The sequence below is a fragment of the Panicum virgatum genome, chromosome 5K (genome assembly GCF_016808335.1).
Source record: "Panicum virgatum strain AP13 chromosome 5K, P.virgatum_v5, whole genome shotgun sequence".
Lineage (NCBI taxonomy): Eukaryota > Viridiplantae > Streptophyta > Magnoliopsida > Poales > Poaceae > Panicum > Panicum virgatum.
Window position 1 is genome coordinate 54,298,861 of NC_053140.1, and position 17,917 is coordinate 54,316,777.

Genomic DNA, 17,917 nt, shown 5'->3' on the forward strand with positions numbered 1-17,917 from the left:
GCGGGACCCACGTGCCCCGGGAATTCGAGGCGGACGGGATCATTCCAGCAGCTCCAGGCCACGGCCCGCACCCGGTCCTTGTGGACCTTCCCCACGCTCGGCCGCCATCCCGCGGGCAGCGGCGCACCAAGACCGGGACCACGCCGCGGGTTCGCGTCGTGGATGTGGGGCGGCGCCGAAGCCGGGGACCCCACCGTATTCGGTCGCCCATCACTACCCGTACACCTGGCACGCCGAACACCCCACGTAACGCAGTGGAATCCAATGCGGCATGCCCTCCAATCTTACACAAAGACCCTCGGAACCAAAGCTTGCTCCCAGAAACCGCGTCCTCGTGTGGTCCTGGAAGGGTGAATCGGTAATATCAATCAGCAGAGGCCCTTGGCTGAAAGAGTTTTGAATCGAAACAGTGCGTCGCGGGTTCCCGCCCATCGGCGCGTTTTTTCCCGCTTAATTCCGCCCCCCAGATCAGACGGCGCCGGATGCGCCACGTCAGCGATCCCGCCCCGCCTTGCGCAGCACGGAGCCGTCCAGTTCCGTCCTTGGGAAGCCTGATCCTCCCGCCGCAGCCGCCTCTCCTTTATATGCTCCGCCGGCCGCGTCTCTTTCCCTCCCAAATCCCGCGCTTCAAAATAAGGAAACGAGATTTCTTCTCCCCCTGAAAAATCCCCCCAATGGCAATGGAGAGCAGCGTGGAGAGTGCGGCGGCGGCGGCGGCGGCGGCTGTGGCTTTGGGCGGTGGAGGGTACTGCTGCGGCGGGTGGGAGACGCCGAAGCGGGAGGAGTGCCGCATCCCGGCGACGCTCCCCTGCCCCGCGGCGCCGAGGAAGGCCGTGCCGGACCTGGGGAAGCGGCGGACCCCGCCCAAGAACGGCTACTTCCAGCCGCCGGACCTGGAGGCGCTCTTCACGCTCGCGCCGCGCCGCCAGGCCTCCACCTGCGCGTGACTTCGCCCCGTTCGTCGCGGCGGGCGGAGAGGAGCTATTTTGGGAGCTGTAGATACTTCGCCGGTTTCTCCTCTGTTGTACTCTAGGATTTAGTAGCGGGCAGATAGGGATCGGTAGGAGGGTTTTAGGGAGTAGTAGGTAGGTAGGTGGTGGATGCTTGAGATGAGAGCTCGTAAGCATACTATTTTGTATTGGTTCAGATGATGAAATCCTCATATGTTTCTTGCCTACCCTGTTCTCTGAATGTTGATGTCACCTGCACTTTGTGTGATTGAGATGTCGGTAGTGGATGTTCGCTAATTCCTGCAACTGCAGTGGCGATGATTGCGGCTGGAAGAATGCGGCGGCGCTATTGCTGCCGCTCAGTTCCACGGCCCTGAATATGCAGGGGGAAGGTCGCTGTCTCTGTCTTCATGCAGTTCTTTGCTTCCCTTGTGTGCGCGACATCTGATCTGAGCACCTAGGATACTAGGGATGATGTTGATCGGTGGCCAGGTTGTATCTTGAAGGCTTGGAAAAGCGTCTCCTGTATGCTTCATCGCTACTGCTGGAGTCCTCTAGTAACATTAAATCGGTGTTAGAAACAGTAATCTTGATTGAAAGTTAGGAACAGTAATCCGTGCAGGTGAAATGAAGTTAGCAGCTGTTCATCGCAGCTGGTAGTACATGAACTGGAAGGCATTAAACACAACCGATAGGGAAGCTGTGCTCTCGAATCCGGCCGCAGTTATTGTGGCTGCGGAGGGGAGGGGAGCCCTGCGGCTCGATGTGGGTGGGCTTCGGATTCGCCTGTCTCCTCGGCGCACTGCAGTGTATGTGGCCGGCCCGTGTGTGTGACTAGTGTCAGTGGGGATTCAGAGCTCGCTTCTGTGGTCCTGAAGCGACCATGGAGAGGGACGGACGGCTTCCAGATGCTCTGAACGACGAGCCGACAGGATAACACAAGCTTGCCGGCCGGGGTGGGGGGGGGGGGGGGGTGGGGGTGGGGGTGGCTGCTTGTTTGGTGATCGAGGCGCGGCTGGCATGTGTGCGTGTTGTGCTTCGAGGGCGCCGGGCGGTTGCCGACCCCCCGTGTCCCGTGCCGCCCCATGCCCGTGGCGTGGCGGTGGCGCGCGGGACCAGCAAGGGCGGCGAGAGGAAGGAGAGCAGTGTGCAGAACACTCTGACGTGGTGTGGTATGATTCTCCTGCTGCAAGTATTCTGCAAGTGAGATTTTAGGTTCACTGCAGTTTCCACTAGAAGTCTCAGAAGGCCATTTTTTCTCTCTCTAGAAAAGCATATTGCGCTGTGCTCGTAGATTGACATCCAGCCACATGTGTTGCAATAGGTTGCCAGGTAACTTTCTCTGTTCCCCTTTCCTCAACGACCAACACTCGCGACGTGTAAAATCTCACTCGGCTTCCACGAGGGAGAAGGGCACCCCTGACGGCAACACGGCACCGACCAATCAGCCTAGCAGCCACGAAATTTGATTAAGATTAATGCGGACTAATGCTACTGAAGCAACATTCTTCCGTTGCAGCTACTGGCTGCATTGCATGATGACACGAGAGGAGTGCCGCTCAAGGGGAACAGCTACCGTCGCCCAAGGCCCCCAACCACTCCACGACGCCAAACTGCGAGACCCAGGAGAGACCTCAGTAGTTCAGTTAGATCCTTTGCCCTGAAGCCAGACATCGCACACAGTTCGGTGGCAGCATCACATCACATATAAACCGGCGACACAAAACCACTAAAGTATTTGTCCCATCGCAACCAACACTGATTCGCGCTAATCTCCTCGTACACGCAGCCCAAAAGAGCACAGTCGGTAGCATGCATGCCTCTTTCGGTTCGGCAAGTAGTAGAAATTTGCACAGTTCCATAACAGGCATTGGCAGAGGTTTCGGCCTCGCTCTCTCGAGGGTGCAGAGTGACGCACGTTTCACGTTTGGTAGGAGTTCAATCAGGGTACTGAACTGATTTGGCAAAAGAAATGTACTATTGGAGGCAAGTCGTTGCATTCTCTCCGTTTGTTTTTTTCCTTTTAATACTTGGATAATGCCTTTTCACTTTGCTTTATATTTTTTTTGAACGGACGGCAAGAGTTTTGCCGAATTTTTATTAGAAGATGAGAAAAAAGAGAGAGCAAAGAGCCCCCTCAAACAATACAAAAACCCCCAGGAAAGCAACTCACTGCAACAAAGGAAAAAATAAAGAAACCGTGGGGGTTAACAACCAAACAAACAAATCAACTAATCAGGGGTGCCGGGGACAAAAAAAAACAAGTAAGAAAAAGCTAAACTGAACTGCTGGAAATCTTCTTTTGTTAGGAGGGCTATTTCCTCTTCTGACTTTGATACTTGATTGAAGGTTCTTCTGTTGCGTTCTTTCCAAATATTCCACCAAAAGTAAATAATAATGCCATCGAAGAAAGGTTTGTTATGCTTGTCAAAACCAGCTCTGCATTTTTTTCCACCACCCCTTCAGAGTGGTCATAACCGTGGTTGGTGGTAGACTCCCAACTTGTAGCCAACTTATGAGTCTATCCCAGCTAGCTCTCGTGAAAATGCAATCTTTGCATAAGTGTGTCGGCGTTTCTGGTTCACTATTACATAGCTTGCATAGCATGTCTTGTGGCCAGCCCCTTTTCGCCAAATTGTCTGCTATCAAGATCTTTTTTGGAGTAGGAGCCAAGCGAAAAAACAACATTTCGGTTCGGTTTTGGCCTTCCAAATTGGGTGGAACAATGACGTTCTGGTGCGGCCAATGAACTGAATACGATATGCACTTTTTGTTGTGTATTCTCCATTAGGTGTCCATCGCCAGGTGATCTCATCATCTACATTGGTGTCTCTTGCTTGCAGCTGAATCACCTCCCACAACTCTGCGTATTCTCTGATTTCCACTCCCGTCATCAATGGGCGGACTAGGTCTATCCAGTGATTTCCATGCAGCGTCTTTTGTACCGAAATATTTTTTTCTTCTTGATTTTTGAAATAGATGTGGTGCTAAATTCTTTGGTGATGAACCATTCAACCAACTCGAATGCCAGAAAAGTGCTTTGTTACCCTTGCCCACTTTGACAATCATGGAGGTATGGAACAAATCTTTGTCTGTTTTGTCACAAGGGATCGCTTGTCCTGTCCATGGTCGTTCTTCGTTTTTCCATTGGAATCAAAGCCATCTAAGTCTGAGTGCCCTTGCTAGCCAATCAAGGTCGAGTATCCCAAGTCCCCCAAGTATTTTGGTGTGCACACTGAAGGCCATCTCATTAGGCAATGACCTCCGTTCACTTTCTCTGGCTCATCTCCTCTCCAAAGGAAACTTCTTCTCATCCGATCGATTTGTTTGATCAACCATTTTTGGGTTGGGAACACTGTTAGATGATAGATTGGCTGCGATGTAAGCATGCTTTTGACTAGCATTTCTCTTCCTGCCGTTGATAACATTTTCCCTTTCCACCCTGGTAATCTCTTCCCAATCTTGTCAAGGAGTGGCTGCACATCTACCCTCCGGAGCTTGCGAGTGTGTAGTGGTAAGCCCAGATATTTGCCGGGGAATGAGGAAACTTTCCCTGGGAAATCTATCAAAGCGTTGGATATCATGTCCTCGGTGCATCGAATCGGAAATATTTCTGTTTTGTTCATGTTGACCTTTAGTCCCGAACATCTCGCAAAGACTTGTAACAGTTGGCCAATGAGACTCAATTCTTCATGGTCCGGGTTTGCAAAGAGGGCTGCATCATCTGCATATAGGGAACATCTTAATTTTGCCGCCTTTGGGAGGACCTGGTGAATTATGTTTCTTTGGGCTGCTAGCTCTATTATTTTTTTGAAGGGGATCAATGGCTAGGATAAAGAGTAGTGGTGACAGTGGATCGCCTTGGCGTACTCCACGAGCGTGTTTGAATTTTTTCCCGGGTATCCCATTGAGCAATACTTTTGAAGACGAAGTTGCAAGTAGTGTGGTGATCCAGTCCCTCCATTTTTGGCCAAAACCCAACGCCCTCATCACTTCGAGAAGGAAAGCCCAGCTCAAAGAATCAAATGCTTTGGAGATGTCCAATTTTATAAAGAGGGCCGGTCGCCCTGATTTATGTAAAGCCTTGATCACACTTTGTACGTAAACAAAGTTGTCATGTATACAACATTTTTTGATAAAAGCATTTTGGCTTCCAGAAACCAGCTCATTCATCCGTGGAGCCAATCGGTCGGCCAATAATTTGGTGATTATTTTTGCGAAGCTGTTGATGAGGCTGATTGGCCGAAAGTCCGATAGATTAGTTGCTCCTTCTTTTTTCGGAAGAAGGACGATGTTCGCTTCATTAATTAACTCGATTCTTCGTGTTCTCAGGGAGTGGAAAGCTTGTAATGCTGCAATTAGATCAGGTCCAATGATTGAACAACATTTTTTGTAGAACAAGCCAATAAAACCATCAGGCCCCGGTGATTTTTTCAGAAGGTAATTGCATGATTACTTGCTTAATCTCACTTTCGTCAAAAGGATCCTCTAGTTCGTGTAGGTCGTGGGGGTGGTATCCCAAGTGCTCCCAATTTAGACCAAGTGAACGCTCTTGTGTCTATCCAATTAAGTTGACAAAATGTTCGTAAATTGCCTCTTCTTTTTGTTGGTGGTTGGTGGAAATACCATTCCTGGTATTTAGTGACGGAATGTGCAGTCTCCTTTTTCTGTTATTGGCGTGTAGCATGAACAGCCGTGTGCATGCATCCCCTTTACGGATCCATGTGAGGCGGGAGTGTTGCCTTGCCCGTGAGCGCTGTATTGCAGCTAGGCCATCAGCTTTAGTTTTCAAAAAACGGCGAAACTCCAGTTCTTCAGGAGTGAGCATTCTTTGTTCCTGTGCTGTGTCGAGGAAAAGCAGGACCTCATTGGCTATGGCTAATCTTAGTGCAAGGTTGCCCAAGTTTTGTCTCTTCCATAATTTAAGAGCCTTTGCTGCTCTGGTGAGTTTCACGTGGAATCGTAGTATGGCGTCCTGTGTGTTCACCGGATGGCTCCACACCTCTTGAATGGTTTCCATAAAACCCGGCATCGTTACCCAAAATGACTCAAAACGGAAGCCCCTGTAATGTTGCCTGGTGACGTCCCCTACTAACAATAACGGGCAGTGGTCTGATCCAATGGTGGGAAGCGTGTGTAGGTCGAGGTTTGGGAAAATGGTGAGCCACTCGGGTGTACCAAAGAATCGGTCTATCCTTGTACAAGTTGGGTTATCTTGTTCATTACTCCAAGTGAAGCACCTTCCTCGTAGATCAATTTCCATGAGTTGATTCTCATCTAGCACTTTGCTTTATATTCAAGGCACAACAAACGCTGCTTGACATGTTCCTGCTCCTGGATGACTCTGGCTCATCGTGCTGTCCTAACGTTTTGTGTAAACAGTCGATGCTAATTACTATGTCAGTAACATATGGAATCTGATGGAAATTTTTACATTGGTTCTCATATAAGTGATAATTTGGAAAAAAATATCGTTGGATATCACTTGATGATAAGAATGTGGAACATTGCTGAATCGAGAGGTTTGGAAACTCATGGCTTGCCAGGCACTTTTTTTTTGAGGGAACAGGAAGGTGTTGCCCCTACTGATTATATTATATAAATAAACTTAAACGAGGAGTTCTTACACACAAAACTTTAGGAAACAAAAAAAGAAACAAAGAAAATCAGAGAAAGCATAGAGTCTACACAGTTTCTCAGCCATTCATCTTGCCAGGCACTTTTTCTTTACAGATATCAGAAAATGCCTAATTATCAGGTGGCCAATACCTTGAACTGAAAAGCAAGTTATTCTTCATCTAATTATATGTGGTTGGAAACACATGATCTTCAGAAAATTATATGTTTGCTGATTTGATGGCCCAAATTTGACTTGCCTCCCAAAAAAATGAAGCACCTAACTGTTTTTCTCTTTAGGCGAATTTTGAATCCAAAGTACATTGTTCAGACCTTGAGGGACCTTGAGGGCCTGTAAATAAAGTAGATTGGATGGAAGCCTCAGACGCCCAACCGGCAGGCTGGGGCTCTGTCGCACATTGCCTGATTGCCTGCTCTATTGCCGGACTAAGTACATTGTTACAACTAACAGGCGAGATTGTAGTCAGATATTCATCCCTGCAGGACTCGGCAAACTAGCGTGATCTCCTATAGGATTGAATTAGTTAGACTATGGTTGAAGATATGCCAGTGTACTGGTGTAGGAGATCGTCAGGACTAGTCAACTGTGTCGCACGGCCAACCACATTGCTATTGGTCCCTGACATTCTGGGCTTCTTCTTTTACCAGCCAAACGCATTGTTAACTTGGGTGGTTGTGGTTCGTAACCACAAAACCTAACGAGATCACACGGCGGCAGGAGCGTGTCAGTGTAAATCCATCTGACAAAAAAAGGCAGGCAGATTGCTTGCCCAATAGGTTTGTGACGACCCGATAGAAAATCAAATGAAAAATCGGTCCGCTAGCTCCACTTCAACAAACACACAGCTCTAAGCAACGTATCGGCACTTTTTGGCTACCTTGTTTACGTACAGACTTCAGACCCGTGGTATTATTAAACAAGCCCCAAATCGCCACCGAAGAAAAGGCAAAAAGGCATGCAGTACAAAATAAAAGGTGAGAAGGGGTAAACAGTGGGAGTTGATTTGTGATAAGAAAGGCGTCATGTGGAGTTTCTTGCAAGCTGACAGAAAAGATCAACTTAAAGCGAGTGTTCCATATTCCAAGGAGTTGATCCTTCACCTTCTTGGAATAAGGTCTTCTCCGAAATAATTAACCGAGCATATAATAATTGCTGAAAAGTGGACTTGGAATGACATTGTTTCCAAACTGTAACTCTGCATATCTGTCCTGAGTGGCTGAGTCCATTAATCTGTTCCCAGCTAGTGCATCACATTACTGCATGGGTTTATTAGGGCTGGTTTATAAGAAACTGACAAAACGAAGAGAGGCACCTCAACCAAACCATACATCAGGGCCTGTCTTCTAGGCCCTGCCGGAGCTAAAGAAGGACCAACGAACGAGTGGCCCATGGACAAGTTTTTCTATTTTCTTCCACCAACTAGCAGGCCAACCACCACCGCGCTGTGACCTCCTACCATGCAGGCCACGAACCCCGCCGGCCGCCATCATGGCGCCTATATAGACCGCGCACTCATCCGCTACCAAAGTGTGCGCCACTTCACTTGCTTCGAAGCGCAAACACAACACGAAAGGCGCGGAGGTCCGGCCGTGTCATCAGGATGGGCGCTCGCCATGGTCTCCGGCGAGGGCACGCCGCCTCCGCATGCCCCTTCATCGCCTTCGCCGCCGCCGCCGCCGTCCTCCTCGCCCTGCCGGGCCTCGCCGCCGGTGACACCCACTACTACACGTTCAACGTACGCACACGATCGAGCATTGGACCGTGCAGCTAGTCTTACACTATGCAGGTGCACTCACCCATGCATGTGGTTTTGATTTGTGCGCAGGTGCGGATGACGAACGTGACGCGGCTGTGCGTGACGAAGAGCATCCCGACGGTGAACGGGCAGTTCCCGGGGCCGAAGCTGACCGCGCGGGAAGGCGACCGCCTCGTGGTCAAGGTCCACAACCACATCAACTACAATGTCTCCTTCCACTGGTAAGACGAAGACCAGACACCGAGGTCGATCATCGATCGGTGCCCGGTACTCCCCTGGCATTCGCCGGCGGCGGCGGCTGACCTGCGTGTGCCTGGACGACTGGATGAATGCAGGCACGGCGTCCGGCAGCTGCGCAACGGGTGGGCGGACGGGCCGTCGTACATCACGCAGTGCCCTATCCAGGGCGGGCAGAGCTACGTGTACGACTTCACCGTGACGGGGCAGCGCGGGACGCTGTGGTGGCACGCGCACTTCTCCTGGCTACGTGTCCACCTCTACGGCCCGCTCGTCATCCTCCCCAAGCGTGCCGAGGGGTACCCGTTCCCGCGACCCTACAAGGAGGTGCCCATCCTCTTCGGTGAGCATGCCTGGTCATCTCATCTCGTCTCCATGGCTCAGCTTGAGCAATGCAAATGCAATCCTGAGCAAGTGAAGAATTGGCAGGTGAGTGGTTCAATGCGGATACGGAGGCGGTCATCAACCAGGCCCTGCAGACTGGCGGTGGACCAAATGTCTCCGACGCCTACACCTTCAATGGGCTTCCAGGCCCAACGTATAACTGCTCAGCCCGAGGTACATTTTCCCTTTACGGCTAAAAATCTAAATGTCCCGGATTTCCGTTGGGCCAAAAATGATCGCAATGAGGTGCTGCTGCTCCACGTGCTGTCAGACACGTACAATCTGAAGGTGAAGCCCGGGAGGACGTACATGCTCCGGCTCATCAACTCCGCGCTCAACGACGAGCTCTTCTTCGGCATCGCCAACCACACGCTCACCGTCGTGGAGGCGGACGCCAGCTACGTCAAGCCGTTCACCGTCCAGACGCTCGTCATCTCGCCGGGGCAGGCCATGAACGTGCTCCTCACGACGGCCCCGAGCCCGGCCTCCCCGGCGTACGCCATGGCCATCTCGCCCTACACCAACACCCAGGGCACGTTCGACAACACCACCGCCGCGGCCGTCCTCGAGTACGCCCCGATGCCGGCCGCCGCCGCGCGGAGCCTCCCGCTGCCGGCCCTGCCGCTGTACAACGACACCGGCGCGGTGACCAACTTCTCCCGCAACTTCCGCAGCCTCGCCAGCGCGCAGTACCCGGCGGCCGTGCCGCTGGCGGTGGACCGGCACCTGCTCTTCACCGTCGGCCTGGGCACGGACCCGTGCCCGTCCAACCAGACGTGCCAGGGCCCCAACGGCACCAAGTTCGCGGCCTCCATCAACAACAACTCCTTCTTCCGGCCCCGGACGGCGCTCCTGGAGGCGCACTACCAGCGGCGCTACGGCGGCGTGCTGCTGGCCAACTTCCCCACGACCCCGCCGCGCCCGTTCAACTACACGGGCACGCCGCCGAACACCACGTTCGTGCAGCACGGCACGCGGGTGGTGCCGCTCAAGTTCAACACCTCCGTGGAGCTGGTGCTGCAGGGGACCAGCATCCAGGGCGCCGAGAGCCACCCGCTGCACCTGCACGGCTACAACTTCTTCGTCGTCGGCCAAGGCTTCGGAAACTTCGACCCGGTCAACGACCCGCCCAAGTACAACCTCGCCGACCCTGTCGAGCGGAACACCATCAGCGTGCCCACCGCCGGATGGGTCGCCCTCCGCTTCCTCGCCGACAACCCGGGTAATTAATTATGTGAGAACCGTCCAAATTGATATTATTTTAAATGAACCGTCGGTCATTATCATCCAGATGAGAGTTAACACGTGATTGCCGGAGAGCGTGCCACGTGTTATCCCACATCTAGAACCACGAATAACCGACACGTCATTCATCCAAAATAATATCAAATCCGGTAGTCCCGGTATGTGCTCCAACATACGCCCAGAATCAGCATATGCACATACCGTTTACAATCGAATACATCACCAATAATCTACAAAGAGCAGTTTTACATTACCAGAGTTCGAAACTTAACATAACAAGACCAAAATAGGAGGGTTCAACTAATTTCCATCACAAGTCTTGGGCTCACGAAAATCATATTAAACAGAAACTTAAAAATTATTATATTTACATGCTCTCACAGAGCTCGATTACGATAAAGACATACTAAGATGATGATGTCTTGCTCAAGGACATCATCTCAACCACAACGACCTACTCCTCCACCGCATTTGGATCGGCGGGGTAGAAGTGGCCGAACACCACTTCCGGCTCACCTGCAACTAGGTTTAGAAAGCAACCTGAGTACAAAGGTACTCCGCAAGAATTACACGATTAAATAAACAAGGATCATGCAAGGCTCAAGTAAAAGCTTTTAAGGGTAAGTAATTATTACATAAGCATGAGCTTCCTAGAATATCTCCTAGCAAAATTAATTAGTGTTGTCCGAAACCCCCAAATAATTTTAGTTGATTAAAAGATTAACATAACATTCAATAGATAATTGACAAGACATGAAACCAAAACCAACAATACCAGAACTCTCTAAGAGGAATTCGGTGAACCAATAGCTTGCTCCTATCCGAGAGCGCGGCAATTCGAATTTTTTATAACTTTGCAAGGGTGTACTAGTTTACCCACACGACGCAAGGACCATGCGACTCACACAACCCGCTAAAGTTGAATAAGAGGGTACTCGCGTCAACCGTTCCCAACAAGGGTCGATCATTGAACCTCACACCTAGCTTACGAGTAGAGACTTAGTTCCACCAGGGACATATCTAAACTTTCCTACACATAGGTCCACCTGGGGACACACTAAGCCTCTCTGCATAGCCCGTAGCCACGTATCTAGGACTGCACATCAATGATCAAGTCAAAAAAGGTAATTAGCTCATCTGTACCATTATATTGGATATGTGGTAGCACGGAAAGGTGCTCAAGGCCGATGGCATCCACTCGGTCCTTAATCGATGCAAGCGGACTATGCCCATGTGACTTCATTCTCTAGGCCCTACCATTCCGCTCGAATCTCGATACTACCAAACCCTTACCACTAAACTGAACTAGTGCGATCAAGGGTAACCGGTAAGTGTCATACTCCAAACTATCCTTTGTAGTAAGCGAAAAGATTATTCTAAGCATAGCTCAGCATCTAGTCAAGTTAAGTGAGTAACTGACTAATGTGTGGCAAGGACATGGTTGAACAATTCAAGGAAGGATAGTGCATCAAAGTAGGTACAAGAATGCAATACATACATAATATATATAACCCAAGATTATCCAAGTGAGATAACTAAGCTAGTCAAATTAGATAGGTGCAAGGAATTATGCTTAGCTTCTTGCCTTGGTTAACTTCAGGTTCGACCACGAACGGGACTCCGGGTTCACACTCAACGGACTCGGTGGGTTCCACGGGTTCGACCTTCGACGGCTCGGTCACTATAATGCATGAATGCGATGCAAGAATTAAGAAATAAACTTACACAACAAGAATAAATCACCATTTAAAATGACCATGCAGAGAACATTACAAGGAACTCAAGAAAATTGGATTTGCAGTAACAGGATTTTCCTATAATTAATCATAAATAGATCAATTTTCAGCCACTCTAAGCAAGTAAATTCGGAAAAGGCTTGCAAACTTAACTAAACAAGACTAAGAAAATTATCATAGATACTAGGCATGAACTCAAGGCTAACAAAACTGGTTTCACTATTTTATCACTTTCCAGCAAGAAGTTCTACCCTAAACCACTTTCAGATGGATTAAACCAAAACACACTAAAACACTAACAAAAAGCACTGAAACATACAAAACAACATTTTTTCCTAAGTAGATCACAGCGATACGAATCCAACAAAACAAGTTTCACATTTTTCCGAGATCGGTACGATTTTCTACGCATTTTTCAAGTTTGCAGACAAAATAAATATCACAAATCCTAGCAAAATTGCTAGATCCACCCCGCAGAGCCGGCCCAGAGGCCGACAAGCGGGGCCCACGGGCCAGCGGCCCACCCAGGCCGGGTCAAGGCAAAGCCGGCCTTGACCGTGACCACGGCGTCGCGTGGCGCGTCGCGCGGTGCGTGCGCGCACGTGCGGCCACGTCGACGGCGAGCGGCGGCGCGAGGCGGCACGGCGAGGCGAAGCCGGAGCGAGGCAGGGGAGGCGTGCACGGGGTGGAGGGGATGGCGGCGAGCCTCACCGGCGGCGGCACAGGCGAGGAGCGGCGACGGACGGGCGGCGCGGCGGTGTTGGGCGGCGGCGGACGGCGAGCTCCGCCGAGAGCCTAGCAGGGAGGGCGGAGGTCGGGTGAGGGCCCAAACCGGTCGAGGATGGGGAGGGCTAGGTGGTGCGCGCACTAGATTGGGGAGCACCTCACCGGCGGCGACGAAGCTCGGGGGCGGCGGCCATGGTGGTTTGGGGCTAGGGTTTGAGGGGGAGCGGGGGCCGGCCGGGTGCGGATAAGGAGAGGGGGCGAGGGGGCGGACTCGGCGCGGATAAGGACGCGCGTGCGGTGCCCGAGGATGGCCGACGCGTGTCCCAGGATGGCCGGCGGCGGGACGACGCGTGTGTGCCGCGGCAGAGCAGGGAGGAGGAGAGGAAGAGGAGACTGGCAGGTGGGCCCGGCGAGGGATTTTTTTTCTTTTTTTTTTCTCTGGGCTGTGACAAATTACCTTTATTTACGGCCATCCATCGGCGAATCGACATGCGTGCTCAATTGCTCAGCTTGGGTTGACCGAAGTTGACTGTAATTTGACTAACGTTGACTCGGTGCGTTCTGGCGGCAGGTGTGTGGCTCATGCATTGCCACTTCGACGTTCACCTGAGCTGGGGCCTGTCCATGGCGTGGCTCGTCAACGACGGCCCGCTGCCGAATCAGAAGATGCTACCCCCGCCGTCGGATCTTCCGAAATGCTAATAACCGATCGCATGCATTTCACGGAAGGTTTTGGCGCATGCCTGCGTGTTCTCTTAATACCATGTTTGAAACAATTTGGTTTGGACTCTTTAATTGCCGTGTGCTGATTTTGCGGCAAGTGGATAGGGGTTCTTCTCTCCGCTTTACCCCTCTTTTGAAACAAAATAAGATGTAACTTCTGTCTTTGTTAATCTTTTTTGTTTTAACCATTTTCTGAACATTCAGCGTTGGTGTGTGTACACGCTCGAATGCAACGATGTCAGATTGTAAACATGTAATGACTTGTGTTTAGTAAATACTTACCTTAATTGATCTGGTCTCTATATATTCTTTCTATATATAATATCTCTGTACATTGTCCAGTACTGAATCCCTCTGCCACCAGAAAGTTTCAGGCATGCACCTGGCCGTAGTATTATAATGGCCACTTACCACAATGGCACTAACTGAACAGTTGGAGTAGATGAACACCATGCGACTGAAAATAGCATGTGGCAAATTGGCAATACTAGCCTGCCCTGTTTTAGTATAACAGCTAGCTCGACAGAAGCTAGTACACGGTATGTGACCATTAACTAACACACACCTTGTCTTGTAGTAGTGCGCAGCGGCAAAAAAAAAAAAAGGCTACTGAACTTGTATACAGCCATACAGTTCTATTCAGTCTGCTGCCGTTGTCGTTAGGCCGCCTCCAACAGCTGCCTGTTAGATAGCTTATAGCATATTTTAATTGGTGAACAGGACGCGCTAGCCCTTCTTCAACACGCTAGCTCGCAGGTTTGCCAAAAAAAAAGCCCTCTCTCAGGCACGCTCGCTCAGTTAGGCTCTCCGCACTCGTCACTCTCTAAATTCACTCTCTAAAAGTAATATTCCATCCTGGTCATCAAGATTCTCTACTCTACGTTCAGTTTCTCCGCGCTCGTTCACTCTCTATATCCCACTCTCTATATCCTAGTCATCTACATTTTCTACTCAAATATATTCCACCCACCACTTCTACTATCCCTGACGAGTGGCCCCCTCCCTCCCTCCTCTCTCTCTCTCCCCCATCCTCCCACGCGGCCACGCCGGTGCCTCTCCTCGACTCCTCCGCCTCCGCGTCGCGCCTTCCTCCTCTCCGGCGCTAGGCTCGCGGTCGGCGCCGAGCTCGGGATCACGGCGGCCCCACGGAGCTCGGGGCGGCGCCGTCCTCCGCCCATCCCCCCTCCCTCCCTTCCCTCCCCGGCCGCCGCTCGGTCTGCTCCTCGCCCATGGCGGCGGCCACGGCCCGGTGCTCGGCCCCACGGCGGCGGCGGGGCGGCCTCCTGCTCCGGGCTCAGGGGCGGCCCTCCCTCCCCGACGGCGGACGCCTCCCCCCGGAGCTCCGGCGCTCCTCCTCCCCCTCCCTCGCGGACGCCTCCCCCCGGAGCTCGGGGCCGCAGGCCCCTGGAGCTCGCGGCCGAGCTGCAGTGGCCCTCGAGCTCGCCTCGCGCGGGGCCTTGCGGCGCCAGGCCTTGCGGCTGCGGCCGCGGCGAGCTCGCGCGTTCCCTGCTCCCGCTCGCCTGCTTGGCCGGCGAGCCGCGCGTTCCCTGCTCCCGCTCGGCTCGTGGTGGTGGCGGCGGACGGGACGGCGGCGGCGCGCTCTCGAGCTCCGCCTTGGGGCCATGCTCGGCGAACGGACGGCGGCGAACGGGGTCGAGCTCGGCCGCGAGCCCCTCCTCCTCGGCCTCCTCGCCGCGCTGGCGGCCGAGCTCCGCCGCTCCCTCCTCCCCCCCTCCCCTGCTCGCACGGGAGCTCGAGCACCTCCTCGGCTCCGGGCGGGGCCGCCGCGACCCACCCCCCAACTCCCCTCCTGTACCCCCCCTCCCTCCCTCCCCTGCTCACTGCCTTGGGTGGGCGCCGAGCTCGCCGCCCCGTCCCCCCGCGCGGGCGAGCTCGCCGCTGCAGCGGCCCGCAGGTGAGCGAGCAGCGCCGCCGTGGCGAGCTCCGCTCCGCCGTGGTGCGGGCGAGCCCCGCGCGGGCGAGCTCGGCGTGGCGGAGCGGCCGCGGCGGCGGTGGCGGCCATGGGCGAGCGCGGGAGGGATGCTCGGGAGCAACGGACGGAGGCGGGCCCCACGCCACGTCGCCGGTAGAGAGCGGCCGCGGCCGCGCCAGCTTTGGCGCGCGGGAATCCCGCCGCAACGATGCAGATCGGTTTAGAGAGTGCCGCTGCAGCACTTTTTTGCGGTAAAAGAAACTCTAAAACGTGTAGAGAGCGACATACAGATCCCACTGCGGAGAGCCTTAGATGCGGGCACTATGCCGAGCTCGCATGAGCAGGCTGCTGTCTCAAGCCGCTGGAGGCGGTCTTACTCGCTATCGCTAATAATGTTAGCCCCCTACGCCGCATCTCATGTCTTGGCAACCGGCTCCACATATTACCCCTCCCCGTACACCCCCTCAAAAGGTTAAAAATCTAGGCTAATTCGTAGGATACTCAGCGGACAAAACCTAATGGCACCCTGATAGTGAAAGCCTACTGCTAGAACAAGCACAGATGGTTTGCGGAGGGGTTCACATGCCTTCCAATTAGAATCTAGCTAGAGCGTATCATTAGGCGTCAAGCGGCGGTTTGCCTGCGGGGCTCCGGACACCGTCATGGAAGCAGTGCTCTATGCAAGATTCAGGCCTCGTCAGAACTCGGAAGCGCAGGGACGACGCGAAGGAGCATGCACACCTAGAGATGATGGCGCGCACACTTGGGAGCAAAGGCAGCACGAGGAGCCTGATACGTGCCGGCCGGCGCGATCGAGAAAAGCGGCGATTCGATTGGGTGGTTTCACCTAAGCACTGGCTGTAAGCCTGTAACACGCTAATAACGTAGGTCAAAGGAAAACACAAATCCAGCAGCCCGATCGTCGACCAACACGAGCAATTCATTCCTTCACTTGTATTCTACGGGATCATTCTGACGCCGCGCAAGGCAGCAAGCTGCAAGCACCACGACATGGCTGACAGGGACTCGTTGCCCGCCGCTTTTCTGGCAATTTTCTGAAGGCACCGTGGGTCCGTGGCGCCGCGATCGCACACGCGTACGTAGCTGCGCGAGCTCTTCGTTGCGGCCGCTGCTTCTTTCTCCCCCGGCCCCGATCGATCGCCGGGCCGTGTCGTCGCCAGGGTTAAAAAAACTGACCGGAACCGATCCGGTTACCGCGATAATCGGTCTAACCGGTCCGGACTGATTCTGGTTTGGGGCGGTTACAAACCGACCCAAATTCAAATTTCAAATTTGAATTCTGAAAAATGGAAAAATCCAAAAAAAATTCTAAAAATACTTCAAGTTGCGTCGAATCTAATGGTGTCAAAAATTTTTAAATATTCGTTCATTTGGTATACTTTGCGAGTATTTAAATTTTAAAAAAAAGCGTGCATACAAAAGTATACAAATACAATGTAAAATATGTTATACATTATATTAATGTAAAAGTAGTACAAAAGAGGGTTGGAGGGTTCATTTAGGCTAAAAACATGTTATACAAAAATTCAAATTTTAAACTAAAGTCGTTTTTTTAACGGACCGGTTTCCACTTAAACCAGACCGGTTTACCGGTCAAACCGGTCGGCTAACCGGTGGAAACCGATTGAATTGGCGTCTATAGTTTGAAATTTGAATTTGACCGTTTTTTACCGGTTTTCGGTCGAACCGGTCTGGTTTACCGGAACCGGACCCGACGGTTTCAGGAGACCGGTCGGTAAAAAAATCCCTGTCGTCGCCGGCCCGGTCGCAGCTTGGCTGAGATCCAGCACGTCGCCCCTGCTATTGCATTTGCTGACGCGCAGTGGCGCTGTGGAGCGCGTGGTGGTAGCAGCATCAGGCGGTACAGCACGCGGCTGCTGGGGGCTGGAGCATCATGCCACGCGTGTATCCTGCGCGCCCTCTCGCCGGCCGGGGGCCCTCGCGCACCCTGCCAGAGGTTTCACAGGTGCGTACTGGGAACAGGGGACGGGCACCACCGTGCCGTGGCGCTCTGGCGGCGGCCATGCCCGGTCGTTTCGTGGGCACGTACGCGCGCGTAGCTTCCTGGTATTTTTCCCATATGGGAGGGCCTGCCCTGGATCTCTGGTAGCGGTAGCGTAGCCTGATCGACGTGATGCGCGAAATGACAGGGTTGGGTGGAGACTGGAGAGGAGGGGTGACGCTCCGCACAGCGCGTCCGTACGGAAGCTGTTGGTCAGACAAGGCAGGCGCCTCCACAAATGGCGCTGATCGGCTGCAGGGACAAACACGTCAGGGAGGCAGGCCACTACCTCCATTTGCCCGGCGAAAAGAACTCCCAAAAGTGCCTGCCTGCGTGATCTCTCGCCTCTCGGTTTCCATCCATCTCCGGGCCATGGCTGGCTACACGAGCGGAGGCAGCTAACCTTTTCCTCTCTTTTTTTGTGTTGGCCATGTTTTTGTTTCCTCTGAGAAAGAACGCGGGGGGGGGGGGGGGGGGGGGGCAGAAAAGAAAAATCAGGAACCGTGGCCCAGGCATGCTCCGTGTTTGACCGGTCCACTCGGCAGCGGCAAACCATCGTACCCGTT

At 52.9% G+C, this 17,917-nt stretch overlaps 2 protein-coding genes across 2 annotated transcripts; both read left to right on the forward strand.

Moving 5' to 3' along the window:
• The first annotated feature begins 602 nt into the window (after nt 1-602).
• On the forward strand, nt 603-1,191 carry LOC120710790 (cyclin-dependent protein kinase inhibitor SMR4-like). The gene has a single exon (XM_039996369.1). It carries the CDS (start codon nt 675-677, stop codon nt 945-947), a length of 273 nt encoding a protein of 90 aa, XP_039852303.1. The 5' UTR covers nt 603-674; the 3' UTR covers nt 948-1,191.
• Nucleotides 1,192-8,121: 6,930 nt separating this feature from the next.
• LOC120708629 (putative laccase-5) lies at nt 8,122-13,699 on the forward strand. The gene is made up of 6 exons (XM_039994000.1): nt 8,122-8,323; nt 8,414-8,565; nt 8,680-8,924; nt 9,011-9,139; nt 9,237-10,187; nt 13,244-13,699. Exons 1-6 carry the CDS (start codon nt 8,189-8,191, stop codon nt 13,372-13,374), a joined length of 1,743 nt encoding a protein of 580 aa, XP_039849934.1. The 5' UTR covers nt 8,122-8,188; the 3' UTR covers nt 13,375-13,699.
• Nucleotides 13,700-17,917: the final 4,218 nt, after the last annotated feature.